Raw genomic sequence first — 13,719 nt, 5'->3', positions numbered from 1 at the left:
GTACTAGCTCAGGGTGAAGGCGAAGCAGAGAGGCCGATTCTCTTTATAAGTAGAAAGCTCAGCGATCGGGAACAGAGATATGCTACCGTAGAGAAAGAGGACCTAGCCATTAAGTGGGCCCTCGATTATCTCCGGTACTACCTACTGGGTCGGAGGTTTGCATTAGTTACGGACCATGCGCCCCTCACGTGGATGGCTGGTAAGAGAAACAATAACAACCGAATAGCCAGATGGTTTCTTGCTTTACAACCGTTCTCTTTCCATGTCATCCACAGGGCCGGATCGAGGAACGGGAATGCAGACGCGCTGTCCCGACGCGACCAAGACGGTGCGTCTGGCGCCCGACCCTCCGGTCCGGTCCTGAGGGGGGAGGTATGTGGAAGGACCACCAGAGGGCAGGCTGGGCTCATAGATAGTAGCCCAACAAGGCATGTGAGACAAGGTAACCAGAGTCAATTAAGCACAGCTGACGGTACTAATGAGATATTCTCTTTCCCCTACAAGAGAGAGGATGGAACCAGCAAGAAGGGGGGAAGATAAACTATCTCTGGAGAATGGCTACGGAGAGAGAGGTGCTATCCAAGAAGATTCATTAAGACGGTGACGAATATGTGATTGTTGTTATAATTTGAAGATAACCGTAATGTGATCCTGTGTCATCTAAAGAAGACGTATGTTGTTCCTTTGGAGATTCTCATTGACTGTGTTGGAGTGTTTGTAGTGTCAGAAATCCCTCAATAGAGAACTGTGTTGAATCAAGAAAACCTACTCTGGACTCGTTTATTCCACCTTTCCAATTTAGAGTGACACCAAATGACTTGGTCCGCTCACATGAGGTAATGGAGAAACTGGAAGCTAATCTGTGAATGCACTGTACCCATGTTGAATTACATTGTAGTAGTAGATAAGATTAGATAAAAGGTGATAAGTTAAGTTGTTATTTTACTTTGAATACATTGCATAAATAATACATTTGAATTTAACCATAAACAATTGTGGTGAGTCTTGTGTGTGTGTTCTGATCTATTTTAAAAAATATATATATTTTACCTTTATTTAACTAGGCAAGTCAGTTAAGAAAGAATTCTTATTTACAATGATGGCCTGGGAACAGCGGGTTAACTGCCTTGTTCAGGGGCAGAACGAAAGTCTTTTCCTTGGCAGCTCGGGGATTTGATCTAGCAACTTTTCGGTTACTGGCCCAACACTCTAACCACTAGGCTACCTGCCACCCCTATGGTCTATGGTCCCCTACCTGAGAGGCTGCGAGGTCTCGCGTCGGCCAGGTCAGAGATGGCCCCTGTAGTGACAGTCTTCTTCATTCGGGAGCTTGTGGCTACTGCCCCCAGGGCAGGCTTGGCCAGGGTGTCATCACTACTGGCTCTCTTCAGCTATAAGACACACATACAACATACAGTCTGTGAGGACAGACGCTGGGAGACGAGAAGCAAGTACAGGGAGTGAAGATTTAATGGACAAAAGGACATATAACAAAACAAGAACAGCATCTGGACGGGGGAACAAAACGACATTAATGTAGACACGGGGAAGAAACTGAGGAAGTGACAAATATAGAGGAGGCAATCAATAGAGTAATAGACTCCAGGTGAGTCCCATGAAGCGCTGATGCGCGTAACAGTGGTGACAGGTGTGCGTAATGATGGGCCGCCTGGTGCCCTCGAGCCCCAGAGAGGGGGAGCGGGAGCAGGCTTGACACAGTCAAGGATTAGGAAACCACAGATTACCTTACCAATTGGAAAACTACTAGTAAACTACTCAATCTACTAGTATGAAATTGTAGTAGCACTCATACTGTACTATAGTGAGATATGTTGTCAGTCTATGCTTTGTGACACCCAACCGAGGTCAGAGTGTCTGCAGGAGATGCAGAGGTAGACTAATGCAATTGAACATTATCAATTATCCAAATGAACAGAGTGGCTCTTAGACAAAGTAAAGGGGTGGTAACTTCCCCCATCCCCCTCCCACCTGTCCTACTTCCAACCTCCCACCATTAATTAAGGAGATGTTGGGTGTGTTCAGTGGTGTGAAGTTACTCTCCTGTCTGGTATAACTCACCCTGCTGAGGCGCAGGTCTGTGGCTAGGGTATTGGAGGACCTGGATGTCTTGATGCCTGTAGCTGTGGTGGAGGTGGTGGTAGAGAGGGCGAGGGAGACTTGCTTGGCCCTCTCCTGAAGCCCTGGCTTAGGCAGCCCCACCTTGGCGGAACCCCCTTTCAGCATGGCTCTGTCTGCTATACCTGCAGCCTACGAGAGAGAGAGAGAACAGGGTATACATATTAATATGGATACATGAGTATGACAAAAATGCTTCAGTCATTATGACCTCTGCTGGTTTAAATTAAATGATTTCAGTACGGGTTTACTCTATTTAGCCTATTTCAATAAAAACTATTAAACATGGCCCTCAGTAGTAGACATAGTATTCCAGATCCACATCAAAATAATGTACAGGAAAATATGTACAGGAAAAGAGTCCTACATCTAATCAAGTAGACCTTGGGTACATTTGGTACAGTTGTAAAGAGAATGGGCCTATGTATCTGAGAGAAGAGAGAGTCCAGAGTGAAGGGGTGGTTAGAGGATATGGTGCTGCCACTGATGGCATTTCAGCCTGTGCCATGACATACAAGACACAAGTCAACAGTAGGTATTCTGAGCAGAGTGAGAGGGCAGCTGAGGAAGTGAGACTATCAGCCCCCCGTTGGTCAGGACACTTCCTGTTACAGAACTGAGAAAACACAGCCTCCTGTCCAATCAGATATCCTTCGACACCACTGGGACTGGGAAATCAAAATGTAACACAACACACTCAGATCACAGCACACTAGTTGGTGGTAGGTGGTTTGGATTCACTTAACTAGGGGACTACGCAAATTGGAATTCAATCATATAACACCTCATTTTGAAGCACAAAAAAAGTAAACAATACAATATCATCCCTTACTGCAGTTGGGATTCAAAGTAGGCTATTATACTGAAAAAAAGACAGGAGTGGCTTGGTGTCAATATACAATTAAAATGTTTGTGAGATCGATGAAAAAGCACAGGGACCAGCACAGTGACCAAAGTCTACTAGTGACAAATTACAGACATAGTGTAAAAATTCTGAATAATGAAAGAAGATATAGGCAAGTGGGTGTGGAAAAGGCAGGTGGTTATTGACTGAAGGAAAACTAAGTGCTCTTAGCTTGGAAAGCCACTGACTGCACTGCCCCACTCTTTACTGTAATGACCTGTACCACTGCTCGCTGTGGAACTGACTCATTGATTTGAACCAAGGTGGGGAGGTGAGGTCTCAGGGAAGGGTATCCCAATCATTACTGACTAACACGCACGCATAACACACTCACACAATGTTAGAGTGAGAGTGCCTGTGAACGGAGATACCCGACACTTTGGTGTCCTCCAACAATAAAAGGGGTTGGCTGAGCGCAGACATCCCCCCCACTCTCTGATCTAAATTATTATAATTCTTGCAGCATTTTCCTCAGCGTTTACCCTACTTACTGCAGCACACAGTATAGACCTCAAGTTAACAATTACATTGCAAGAAGTCCCATTTAGAATCAAATTGAGTGGTTCTCCGAGGTACTTAAACCCTACAATGAACTAAATAGCAAAGAGCACTTCGGCATAATAATAAATTGCTGGATGGATGTGTTCTTCAAACATTAACAATTAGTCTACCTCTAACGCTGCAAGGCATTTAGCACATTCAACGTGACATTGTACAAGCAGCCCGGATCCTATTTTAGCCCAGTCTTTCTCACAACCTCCAGGGGTGTATAATGACAGGCAGCCTGAGCAGGAATTAAACAAGCTGGCTTCACAGCAAAACCATCTACCCAGATCTGAGTTCAAATGGTATTTTGAATCTTTCAAATAGTTTGAGCTGGTCTAGAGTTCCAGGTGGGCAGGGGTTTGCACTTTTGGGACTTTTCCCTTAGTTCCATTACGCCGGGAAAGTTCAATCATGTGCACCTACAGTTTTTCATAGATCTCAAATACTATTTGACTCCTTTGAACCCAGGTCCTGCTGATTGATAGAAGGTGGTTGTCTCCTTAGAAAAGTTCCCACTGATACCTTTTTAACATTGAACTGTAATTAGAGAAAGCCTGCAGGTCCTTACAGCCTTATCTGATTATCTGTGCACTGTGTGTGTGTGTGTGTGTGTGTGTGTGTGTGTGTGTGTGTGTGTGTGTGTGTGTGTGTGTGTGTGTGTGTGGTGTGTGTGTGTGTGTGTGGGGGGGGCTGTGTGTGTGTGGCCCGTCATATGATGTTGCTGTTGGGCCCAATATCATCCATCCTCACTGGCCTTCTCAAAGACAAGTCTGGTAATGTACCTCAGCTAGATAGGGCTAACCATTGTCACATGTATAAATCATATCCAGGTTAGTAAAACATGTTCAATGTTTCTAGGACATGTTTGGAACTCCCAGATGAGGAAGTGAGACAAAATTGAGGAAAAGCTAAGAGCTGCTTTTAAATGTGAAAGGTGAAATTGAGAAATGGCAGAAATTGAGGAAGCAAACACTGAGGTAATGTCTATTGAATAGTCACAACGAGTTAGCCTATCTTCACAGAAAAATACTTATCAGCTAAGATGTTTAAAAAGTACTTCACTATGTGTAAAACTCCCTATGAAAACACTGACCTTGTCTCTGTAGTACCCTGACAGAGACACATGGGCCTAATTTGTTTTCACATTCATAGTAGCGCATGACTCAAGGTTTAGTTTTCCTACTGCCTGGACACAGTTATGTAAAGACAACCTTTAATGTTCCTCAGCAGAGACAGAAGGACAATTAGGCCTACTACACTGGGAGTGTGTCCTACATCAAAATGACCTAATTACAACAAAACCAATGTCTTAGAAAGAGATCGAGAGGGGGAGATAAAGAGAGATAGCGAGAGAGAGAAAGAGGCATTTTACAAAATGTAATTGTCTTCCTGATGACAGCGGTTTTCCCTCATTTTGCTTCAAACATTTAAAAAAAACATACAATATTTCTCAGGAAATATGAGTAATGTAGCTAAATGGGTTTATGGGAAAGCTAGGCTAAATATGGAATTTGGTCAGCAGCATATCCACAAATTAAAAACTACAATATGATTTATAGTTACCAAAGCCACTGCCCTAACTATTGGGTTGTTCTTCCCTAATTACATTGGCTATGACAGCTAGGCGATGTAAAGACATTACAAATACAGAGATCTTATGGGGTTTTCTGTTGCAATACTTAGACATACAGCTGAAGGATCATAATTTGAGCCAGTTTGATAAAGCATGAAAATAATCCTGTAGCAACAGGAAATATGAAATATTATGTGGATTATAATTAACAGAAATTTTTTGTAAGAGTTGATACATTTTTTTTGTTTGGGAAAATCAAGTCTGACATTTTAAAGTGGAAATTACAAACTTTAGAAGGCTTTTTAAACCTTGAATACACTACACGTTTGTGTGTGATCAAATTAAGATCCTACATCTGTTGGGCTAACAACAATCCAAAAGGCTGCAGAGTTTAGATAAGGAATGCTTGTGCCAACGGACATTTCTTATCAGTTTGGGATTAAGATGTGAGTGAAACACTTCTGAGACATCCTCTAATTCAGGGGTGAGCAACAGGCAAGTAAACCGTATCAGTTCTCTATATCTGACAAGTAGTATGGAGCTGCGGTTCGGAGTATTGTTTCTTCATCATAATGTAGGCTAATGTATTCTCAGTGAATTTGGTGATGTTTTTTTCCCTGTTCATAAAAAAATATTAATTTAAGTTGTTAGGTTTATCTCCTATTCTACATCCTGATATTACCAGGTTCTGACCACTAACTGGTTCTGTTCCTGCTATTCTGTGATAAAAAAATGTATGACAAAAGGATAGCTCACCCAATAACTGGAACAGCACCATCTAGTGGTCAGCATTTGGTAATATCAGGATGTAGGACAGGACATAAACCTAATAACTTCAATTACTAATTTCACTGAACAGGGGAAAAACATCACCAAATTCACTGGGAATACATTACATAGAATAAAGAAACAATACTCCAAGCCGCAGCTCCATACTACTTGTCAAACATGGAGAACTGATACTATATACTCTATATACTTGTGGTTGAGGTGGGATTGGTGTGGTGTGGGGGGAGGTCCGTGGGTGGCTTTTGACCATTTCTTTGGATTCCTCATGTCTAAGTCATTGTTCAAAAAAAGTTTGGTCCAATTTAAATCTTAGGTTCTATATTTATTGAATATTATATGAATCCTGTACATTAAAATGACCAATTTGGGTGCAATAAATTAGGTTAATTTCTCAGAGATCAAATTATACTTAAACAAAACAATACGCAGGAATGCTAATCTTATCTGTTTCTAACAACATAAACTATTTCAGAACAATCTGAGATGGTGGGTGTCGAAATCCTCTTCTTGTGCTTTTGGGGTGGAACAACCCACCAGGAATTCAACAGAAAATGTGTTTAATTTAGGAAATCTGTTCACCAAAGAGACATGCGATCATGTCTCAATGTAATCAAGGTATGAAATTATTGTTATTTTAGAATACAATCTCTTTTTGGGCTTAGTTGTGCTCAAATTGCAGTGTCCAAGTTATTATAATTATGTTACATCCCCCCAACCAACAGCTCCGCCAAAAATTGTCCCACGGCTGAACCTAGTTGCCTTCTCCTGAAGGGAAGACAACAAACTGTATGGATAACATAGCTAGGCTATCCTTTTAACAACACACATTCAGTGAGTTACAACGATCAAACCAACACTACTGATCTCATATTCATAAGTTACCCTATGAAATAAGTCTACAAAAAGCTTAACTTCAAACATTTTAGAGTCTATAATGTCAAACAGTGGGAGACCTCCCTCCATAAACTGTGTGCTGATCTCAAAGGGAAGGTACAGTAAAACAGGTTATGTGGGCGGGCTTCCAGTACTGTCTGTCTACCCAGTCCAGGCTCAGTGTCTCTGTCTTTGTCTGAGGGAGCAGATGTGCACAATTAGCCTAACGCTAGCTGAACATACTGTAGCTAACATTGGTGTGAAGGAGCCTGATTCATTCCATTAGCATCATCCACCACCACAGTAAGAACATGGGCAGGGGGTGGGTGGCTCCTGAGTCCTTGCTGGCCTCAGTTTGGCAGTGGGTTGGAGAAAGGATGTTGGGTTGAATATTGCACTGCTTCATCACATCCTCTGATATGTGTTCCGCTATGCGGCACTCAACATGCTCAGCACTGACACAAATAGCCTTCATTTCTCAGAACAAGAATAGACTGACGAGGTTCAGGAGAAAGTGCTTTGTTTCTGGCCATTTTGAGTCTGTAATCGAACCCACAAATGCTGATGCTCCAGATACTCAACTAGTCTAAAGAAGGCCAGTTTTATTGTTTCTTTAATCAGAACAACAGTTTTCAGATGTGCAAAAGGGTTTTCTAATGATCAATTAGCCTTTTAAAATGATCAACTTGGATTAGCTAACACAACGTGCCATTGGAACACAGGAGTGATGGTTGCTGATAATGGGCCTCTGTACGCCTATGTCGATATTCCATAAAAAATCTGGCGTTTCCAGCTACAATAGTCATTTACAACATTAACAATGTCTACACTGTATTTCTGATCAATTTGATGTTATTTTAATGGACAAAAAATTTGCTTTTCTTTCAACAACAAGGACATTTCTAAGTGACCCCAAACTTTTGAACGGTAGTGTAGATGTACACGGAGGGTGAATGTTAGTGGTATGCATGTCAATCTCTCCTGGCTCAAAGTTGAGGAGATTGATCGCATCACTATTGGTCTTTGTGTGAGGTGTTGATACAGTGGGGGAAAAAAGTATTTGATCCCCTGCTGATTTTGTACGTTTGCCCACTTACAAAGAAATTATCAGTCTATAATTTTAGTAGTAGGTTTATTTGAACAGAGAGAGACAGAATAACAACAAAAAAATCCACAAAAACGCATGTCAAAAATGTTATGAAATTAATTGCATTTTAATGAGGGAAATAAGTATTTGACCCTTCTGCAAAACATGACTTAGTACTTGGTGGCAAAACCCTTGTTGGCAATCACAGAGGTCAGACATTTCTTGTAGTTGGCCACCAGGTTTGCACACATCTCAGGAGGGATTTTGTCCCACTCCTCTTTGCAGATCTTCTCCAAGTCATTAAGGTTTCGAGGCTGACGTTTGCCAACTCGAACCTTCAGCTCCCTCCACAGATTTTCTATGGGATTAAGGTCTGGAGACTGGCTAGGCCACTCCAGGACCTTAATTTGCTTCTTCTTGAGCCACTCCTTTGTTGCCATGGCCGTGTGTTTTGGGTCATTGTCATGCTGGAATACCCATCCACGACCCATTTTCAATGCCCTGGCTGAGGGAAGGAGGTTCTCACCCAGGATTTGATGGTACATGGGCCCGTCCATCGTCCCTTTGATGCGGTGAAGTTGTCCTGGCCCCTTAGCAGAAAAACACCCCCAAAGCATAATGTTTCCACCTCCATGTTTGACGGTGGAGATGGTGTTCTTGGGGTCATAGGCAGCATTCCTCCTCCTCCAAACACGGCGAGTTGAGTTGATGTCAAAGAGCTCCATTTTGGTCTCATCTGACCAGAACACTTTCACCAGTTGTCCTCTGAGTCATTCATATGTTCATTGGCAAACTTCAGACGGGCATGTATATGTATTCTTGAGCAGGGGGACCTTGCGGGCGCTGCAGGATTTCAGTCCTTCACGGCGTAGTGTGTAACCAATTGTTTTCCTGGTGACTATGGTCCCAGCTGCCTTGAGATCATTGACAAGATCCTCCCGTGTAGTTCTGGGCTGATTCCTCACCGTTCTCATGATCATTGCAACTACACGAGGTGAGATCTTGCATGGAGCCCCAGGCCGAGGGAGATTGACAGTTCTTTTGTGTTTCTTCCATTTGCGAATAATCGCACCAAATGTTGTCACCTTCTCACCAAGCTGCTTGGCGATGGTCTTGTAGCCCATTCCAGCCTTGTGAAGGTCTACAATCTTGTCCCTGACATCCTTGGAGAGCTCTTTGGTCTTGGTCATGGTGGAGTTTTGAATCTGATTGATTGATTGCTTCTGTGGACAGGTGTCTTTTTTACAGGTAACAAGCTGTGGTTAGGAGCACTCCCTTTAAGAGTGTGCTCCTAATCTCAGCTCGTTACCTGTATAAAAGACACCTGGGAGCCAGAAATCTTTCTGATTGAGAGGGGGTCAAATACTTATTTCCCTCATTAAAATGCAAATCAATTTATAACATTTCTGACATGCGTTCTTCTGGATATTTTTGTTATTCTGTCTCTCACTGTTCAAATAAACCTACCATTAAAATTATAGACTGATCCTTTCTTTGTCAGTTGGCAAACGTACAAAATCAGCAGGGGATCAAATACTTCCCCCCCCCACTGTATGTTAAAGGTACTGAACTGTCTGTTCAAACAGTTGGCACACAGTTCAGACACTCATCCGTATAACACAAGACATGCAACCAGAGGCCTCTTCACAGTCCCCAGGTCCAGAACAGAGGCTGGGAAACACACATTATTAAACAGAGCCATGACTACATGGAACTCTCTGCCACTCCAGGTAACTCAAGCTAGCAATAAAAACAGATAAAAAAAACAGATTAAAGAACACCTTACGGCACCACAAGGACTGTGAAGAGAGACATTTTTATATATTTTGTATTATGCATTTTAATTGTATTATGTATTTTAATTGTATTATGTATTGTATTATGTAGTGGTATGTATATTATGTATTTTATTTGTATTATGTATTTTAATTGTATTATGTATTGTATTATGTAGTGGTATGTATATTATGTCTTTTATTTGTTGTGTTTTGTTTTCTGTTTGGACCCCAGGAAGAGTAGCTGCTGCCTTAGTCTTTAAATAATGTAGTCTTTAAATAACCTAGTCCAAAGGAGAGGAACTGCTGGAGAACTATGACAAACAACATTAGTGTTATAGCAGTGACTTCAGATACATTTTTGTACTGGTAGAATGTTAAAAGATCTATGGATATTTGTTCTGTAACAGATTTACGGATATGGTCATAAAAACATACATTTTGAAATTCAACGGTTTCCTACAACTTTTCTCAAGCCTCAAATGACTTCAAAGTTTCCTGTTCAAAGCCTCCAATGCTCTGAGTTTCCCATGCCCCTGTAAAATCTCTACAACATTGCTCAAAACAGTAACACTTAGGCTAGGGCTAGGCAGAGGGAGAGAAGAAGTGTACTCACAGAAACAAAACGCACTGGTCTTGAGCAGCCTCACTCACAAAGTGTTTTGATGACTCCTTCCCAGAAGCTGACCCTGCCCTGTAAACAGTACCTCCCACTATAGAGGCACTGACTTCAGCCAGAGTTGAGCTGGACAGACTACACACAAAGCACTGCGACTAGAGAGCAATGCGACAGCCCGACCTCTGGTTCAGAGAGGCACTGAGAAAGAGTAGCAGGGCCAAGAGCAGTTCAGCTGCTGTAGCTGTCTCCACACACACGGATCAAGACACGGAAGCAGCCTGCCTGCCTGCCCCTGTGCTGGCTATGTGTGGCTCTGCCTCCCTCCCTCCCTCCCTCTCTCTCACACACACACACACACACACACACACACACACACACACACACACACACACACACACACACACACACACACACACACACACACACACACACACACACACACACACACACACACACACACACACACAGAGATGGTCTAGCCACGAGGAAGTCTCCCTCCCTACTTTGACTATTTTTCCAAGCTGAGGTACAGACGGTGGGAGAGGAGAGGAGACAGATGTTATTTTATTTCACATGATCATATAAGATATTTGCTAACTTTAATATTCAGCATTTTGTCACAAATTATTTTTGAAATTGATTACGGCATGTCTCATTGCTTTCTCTGAGTCCTGTGCTTTGGTTCCCTCCCCTCATGACACTGTAGCTTGTCATTTAATTCCGGCAACCTTAGGCTTAGATCATGTGTAGGAGAGATTGTAGAGGACACAACCCCCCCCCCCCATTGTACGGTTATATCACTTTAGAGAACTGAGTCTGTGTTGAGCCACTTCAGTAAGATGTGTGCTTCTTTTATTCATGTCCTTGACTATACCACTATTTTCTAAATCAAAAGCGGCAGATGCCTTTTGGTGGACAACATTTCTCACTTCCAAATGTCCTGGCTGTGTTGAAGTGAAGTCCAAACACTACGCTAACACTGACAAAGCTCATCTTTGTCTCATAGGAAAATAGCTCTAGCTTCAGTAGAGAAGAGGGAGGGCTGAGGGTTGAACATTTGTGGTGGGGCCCGCATTTTACACATTTTCCAACTGTTCAAATTTGAAACTGTCAACCTACGACATGCCAAGGCCATAGAAAATGTGGGTAATAATTAGCTGGAGAATATTGCTGCACTGGGTTGTGATGCGAAAAGCTCAAGTTTTTGGTGAGTGGTAAAATAGGAAACCCTGACCACACCCCTGTACAGCACTGTACAATACCACACAAAAGGTTGTTTTAAAGGCTGGCTAATGACTGAGAATTTTTTAAGAGAGCAGAGCAGTTTAGAGGCCCCACATCCTGTTTGACACCACACACAGAAACACACATTCAGATTTAGAGCCGTATTAAGCCGGTAGTAGGAAGCTCTCTCATCCATTTATGTGCATCTGATACAGTCTTATACTCAGCCCCTCCCCAGATTTTGTTTTAAAAGCTAAACATACAACACCCGTTCTGCCAGTCACATTCTGTAAAAGGTCTCCACTTTTCCGTTTGCTGCAGCTAGCGACTGGAACAAGCTGCAAAAAACACTCAAACTGTACAGTTTTGTCTCCATCTCTACATTGAAAGGCTCAATCATGGACACTCATACTGCCACTTGTGTCTGCTTCGTGTGATGTAATGTTGTCTGTACCTTTTCCCCTCCGTGCTGTTGTATGTGCCTAACAATGTTTGTACCATGTTTGTGCTGCTACCATGTTGTGCCTGTTGTGTGTGAAGCACACCTGATTCAACTTGGCAACTAATCATCAGGCCCTCAATAAGTAGAATCAGATGTTTTTTGTCCTGGGCTACAACAGAAATGTGTGCTGTTGGGGGTCCTCGAGGACTGGAGTTGGGAACCACTGTCATACAATATTGAGATTTTTACCAAGTAGACAACTGACTCACAAGTCACATTGGTAATCCGTGTCATCGGGAAACCACTATGGATTTACTACTGATTTACAGTAGTCATTAGTGAGGCCACGAGTCTGACAATAACAATGACCATAGGGAAAGATGCTCTCCCTGTTCACCCACGACTGCGTGGCCATGCACAACTCCAACACCATCATCAAGTTTGCTGACGACACGACAGTGGTAGGCCTGATCACCAACGGCGATGAGACAGCCTACAAGGAGGAGGTCAGAGACTTAGCAGTACGGTGCCAGGATAACAACCTCTCTCTCAACGTCAGTAAGACCAAGGAGCTGATCGTGGACTACAGGAGAAAGAGGGGAGAGCATTTACCCTGACAGGGCTGCAGTGAAGCGGATCGAGAGATTCAAGTTGGCGTCCACATCACTAAGGACTTAACATGGTCCAAACACACCCACACAGTCGTGAAGAGGGCACGACAACACCTCTTCCACCTCAGGAGGCGGAAAAGATCCTCAAAAAGTTCTACAGCTGCACCATCGAGAGCATCTTGACTGGCTGCATTACCGCTTGATATGGCAAATGCACCGCCCTCAACCACAAAGCGCTACAGAGGGTGGTGTGGACAGTCGAGTACATCATTGGTGCCGAGCTCCCTGGCATCCACGACCTCTATATCAGGCGGTGTCAGAGAAAGGCCTGAAAATGGTCAAAGACTCCAGTCACCCAAGCCATAGACTGTTCACTCTGCTACCGTCTGTCAAAAAGTACAGGAGCATCGACTCTCGAACCAACAGGCTTCTACCCCCAAGCCATAAGACTCGGGGCTCCCAAGCGGCGCAGCCGTCTAAGGCACTGCATCTCAGTGCTTGAGGCGTCACTACAGACACCCTGGTTTGATTCCTGGCAGGATCACAACCGGCTGTGATTGGAGTCCCATAGGGCGGCGCACAATTGGCCAGGCGTCGTCCGGGTTTGGTCGGTGTAGGCTGTCATTGTAAATAAGAATCTGTTCTTAACTGACTTGCCTAGTTAACAAAAATATATATTAAAAAAAGACAGCTAAATGGCCATAAGACTGCTAAATAGCTAATTCAATGGTTACCCGGACTATCTGCACAGACCCTATCTTGCACTGACTCTATGCACACTCACAATACTATACAGTGAGCTCCAATACAGTGAGCTGACAATAATTTTAAAAAATGTCTCTGTACTCCAGCACTTTGGATTTGACATTCTTTTTTCATCCATATCAGGTGAACTGTTAAGAAACTACAGCACTTTTTGTACATCGTCCCCCCACATTTTAGGGGACCAAAAGTATTGGGACAAATTCACTTATGTGTATTAAAGTAGTCAAAGGTTTAGTATTTGGTCCCATATTCCTAGCACACCATGATTACATCAAGCTTGTGACTCTACAAACTTGTTGAATGTATTTGCTGTTTGTTTTCATTGGGTTTCTGATTATTTTGTGCTCAATAGAAATTAATGGTAAATAATGTATT

At 42.9% G+C, this 13,719-nt stretch overlaps 1 protein-coding gene across 5 annotated transcripts in view; it reads right to left on the bottom strand.

The window, feature by feature from the left end:
- The window catches only part of LOC106603510 (cytospin-B), a 185,683-nt gene that overhangs the window by 132,502 nt on the left and 39,462 nt on the right, over positions 1-13,719 (bottom strand). For 2 of the 5 annotated variants that reach the window (XM_014197290.3, XM_014197289.3), the window contains exons 2-3: positions 2,080-2,268; positions 1,256-1,391 (exon numbers count right to left, since the gene is read on the bottom strand). In XM_014197290.3, coding sequence (XP_014052765.3) covers positions 1,256-1,391; positions 2,080-2,244 — 301 coding nt within the window. In that variant the 5' untranslated portion in view covers positions 2,245-2,268. Of the gene's footprint in view, positions 1-1,255; positions 1,392-2,079; positions 2,269-10,299; positions 10,584-13,719 lie in introns of those variants that run through there. The other 3 variants (XM_014197288.3, XM_045717131.2, XM_082974607.1) reach the window with 3 other exon arrangements.

Source organism: Salmo salar, chromosome 04 (genome assembly GCF_965601325.2).
Source record: "Salmo salar chromosome 04, fSalSal1, whole genome shotgun sequence".
Lineage (NCBI taxonomy): Eukaryota > Metazoa > Chordata > Actinopteri > Salmoniformes > Salmonidae > Salmo > Salmo salar.
The sequence above is the reverse complement of the archived record's forward strand: the minus strand, read 5'-3'. Positions and strand labels throughout refer to the sequence as shown.